The sequence below is a fragment of the Ornithodoros turicata genome, chromosome 2 (genome assembly GCF_037126465.1).
Source record: "Ornithodoros turicata isolate Travis chromosome 2, ASM3712646v1, whole genome shotgun sequence".
Taxonomy (NCBI): Eukaryota; Metazoa; Arthropoda; class Arachnida; order Ixodida; family Argasidae; genus Ornithodoros; species Ornithodoros turicata.
In genome coordinates, this window is record NC_088202.1 from 48,135,991 (window position 1) to 48,138,808 (window position 2,818).

The window sequence follows — 2,818 nt, forward strand, 5'->3', positions numbered from 1 at the left end:
GACAAATTGGCTGAAAAAAAGACGTTAAGTAAGGGTAAATAATACACCTTATGTAGTTATCATGTTCTAATGTCGCATTACCGTGTTCTGAGGACGCCAGAGGCTTCGCCGCATCAGGCTTATTGGTACTACATGAGGAATACTGATGTTCACGTCAGACTGTTCTGATATTGTTTTTTGATAGGGCGACGGTATGCTATGCAAGACGATGTGAGGCGTGTGGGTTGACTTGAAGCTAAATCAACCAACGGAGGTACATAGATAACGTTATTGTGACATTGTCCGTGTCTGCCCTCATCTCTTTCGCTTTGCTTTGACACCTTTTGGTATACATTAGTACAACGGGGATGGTATGCCACGATTGTGGGGTCGTTACTCATGTCGAATCAAAACATACTGCCACACAATCCGTTTCCATTGTTCTCCATCTTCTGCTTTCGCGAATGAGCATCATCAATCAAACCCATCGTTTGCACCGACTGCAAGCAGAACCCGTAAACGGAACAATATTTGTATGATGTATCGCAACCAACATCGACCAGACTCATATTTCATTATAGCGAATGAAGTGTCGCTCATCCGTGGCACATTGATACGGGACGCAGTTAGCTTTACATCAATACAAGCTTCACTGTTGCGACGTTCAGCAAATGTCGTGACTGCATGCAATATTAATGACCCCAAAGCAGTGGCGCGACAGCTCTCGAAGCGTATATGAGAAAGTGCCCTATATTTTAAACTGCTATTATGCACCAAGTTAATTATTTCGCACTATAAATCAACATTGTTCAAAGTATCAGCACACAAAATATGTAACGAAGATTACGTGCTTCCACACATTTTCTAAATAACCCGAAAAACGGTTTCGGATTCCCTAAGAGTAGGTGACGTCACCGGGAGCTCCTGCTTGTGTCTCCTACCAGAAACGAGTGACTCCGCTCCCCGCCCCACGTTGGAAGGCTGCCAGCAGCTCTGGTGAGGAGGCGCAAGTGTGTTATATATTTTTTAACAAATGTGAAAGACGAGGCCGGGAAAAACTGACCAGCGCTACGGAAGCGCACGTTCTGCATTCTGCGATCCGGCCTGCTGGGAACCGGATGCTCTGGGAGACTGCTGCGACGCTGGGAGCTGTCGTCAATGGACTTATCATCATAATAAAGGGTTCGTTGTGTTTGGGAGCTGCGGAAGTCAGGTCCAGTCATTCTTAGAGTGGAAGTTCCACATCGTCACTGGTGCCCAAACCCGGGACCTGTCTTCGCAGCACGAGACTTCGAACGTTCGGAAAGGAATCATGGACCGGCTCAAGCCCAAGCGAGCAGTACGCCGTGCCCAAGTAACGAGGATAGTCAACGAGGTCATCGACCTTCGACAGAATCTCAGCGTAAATAGGACCAAGTTGAATGGACTTCTGGCTCGATTGGAAGTGGCCGATCGGGAACTCCGAAATGCGAATGAGGAGATTGAAGTCTACGTCAAGGAGGACGAACTCGCAACGGAATCCGAAACCATGTTTAGTTATGAGGAACAGGCGGCCAATGCCATGGCCGAGGTGCAAACACGTCTAGCCGACCTTCACTACGTGGAACAGCAGGCAACTTCGGGGACCTCAGAGGCCCTTTTCCCTGCCACGCCACGAGCCAGCGAACAAGCTCCGGCAGGCGTCAAGCTCCCAAAGCTGCAACTGATGACTTACGGGGGCGAGCTCACCCAATGGCAGATGTTTTGGGAGCAATTTCGCACTGCGGTGCATGACGACCGGCGACTCAACAAGACTGAGAAGGTTCAGTATTTGACCATTTTGCTGAAAGGCCGAGCTGCAGCCGCCATCCCTGGGTTGCAGGTAACTGCTAGCAACTATGATGACGCCATCGAGATACTAGTAGAGCGTTTTGGAGATACGTACCAGATTGAGCGAGAGTATCTGGCCAAGCTACGAACTTTGCCAGGGGTAAAGTCCCGAAGAGACCCGTCAGGGCTCCGACGTCTGTACGACAACGTCCAAGCCAATGTTCGGGGGGCCTGAAAGCCCTGGGTGTAATGACAAGCAGCTACGCACCAATGTTGGCGGACATCCTTCTGTGAGCGATCCCTTCGGAAATGGTTGTGAGTAATGTAATGAGTAATGTGTAATGAGTATCACAGGACCGTGCGGTATGGAACGACTGCCCTCCGCGACACTACAGCCGTTCAGAGCGCGACGGCCACACCGGAAGCTCAAGTTGCTACGGCCGAGGGAGGGACAGATGAGTTGACTAAGCTTCTCAACTTCATAGGCATCGAATTGGAGAGTGTAGAGCGATCGGGGGTCAAAGACTCCAAGCCGCCATCGGGGACTAAACCGTACCATGCCCAAGGAAGCAGGAGTGTTCCCACTGGGATGGTTCTTCAAAGTACCACCGAGAGCGCTATAAAGTGTGCATTCTGCTCCTCAGTTCAGCACGACACGGTAGACTGCCAAGAGAACCTACCAGTAGCCGAGAAAATAAAGAGGCTGGCGAAAGAGATGCGGTACTTCCGGTGCACCAGAAGAGGACATCGTTCAAGGTACTGTCGCGCCAAAGTGACCTGCAACAGTTGTGGCAGCAGGCACGCTCCCGCAGTCTGCGACCCGTCGCGATCACAACCTGGACGTGCTTCTGACGCCGTGGCGATGACCAGTGTGATGGCAGCGAGCAACCAGATCATAAGTAACAAAGACAAGCGGCCTCATGACACGGAGATGCTACTGCAAACTTTTCGGGCTTGTGCTTCATCTGACACTGCGTGTACCCATCTACGAGGCGTGGTGGACGGAGGGAGTCAAAAAACGTTCATTCGA

At 50.7% G+C, this 2,818-nt stretch overlaps 1 protein-coding gene across 1 annotated transcript; it reads left to right on the forward strand.

Moving 5' to 3' along the window:
- Positions 1–1,291: 1,291 nt before the first annotated feature.
- LOC135384609 (uncharacterized) lies at positions 1,292–2,023 on the forward strand. The gene has a single exon (XM_064613807.1). The coding sequence runs from the start codon at positions 1,292–1,294 to the stop codon at positions 2,021–2,023; it is 732 nt and encodes a 243-aa protein (XP_064469877.1).
- The last annotated feature ends 795 nt before the right edge of the window (positions 2,024–2,818 follow it).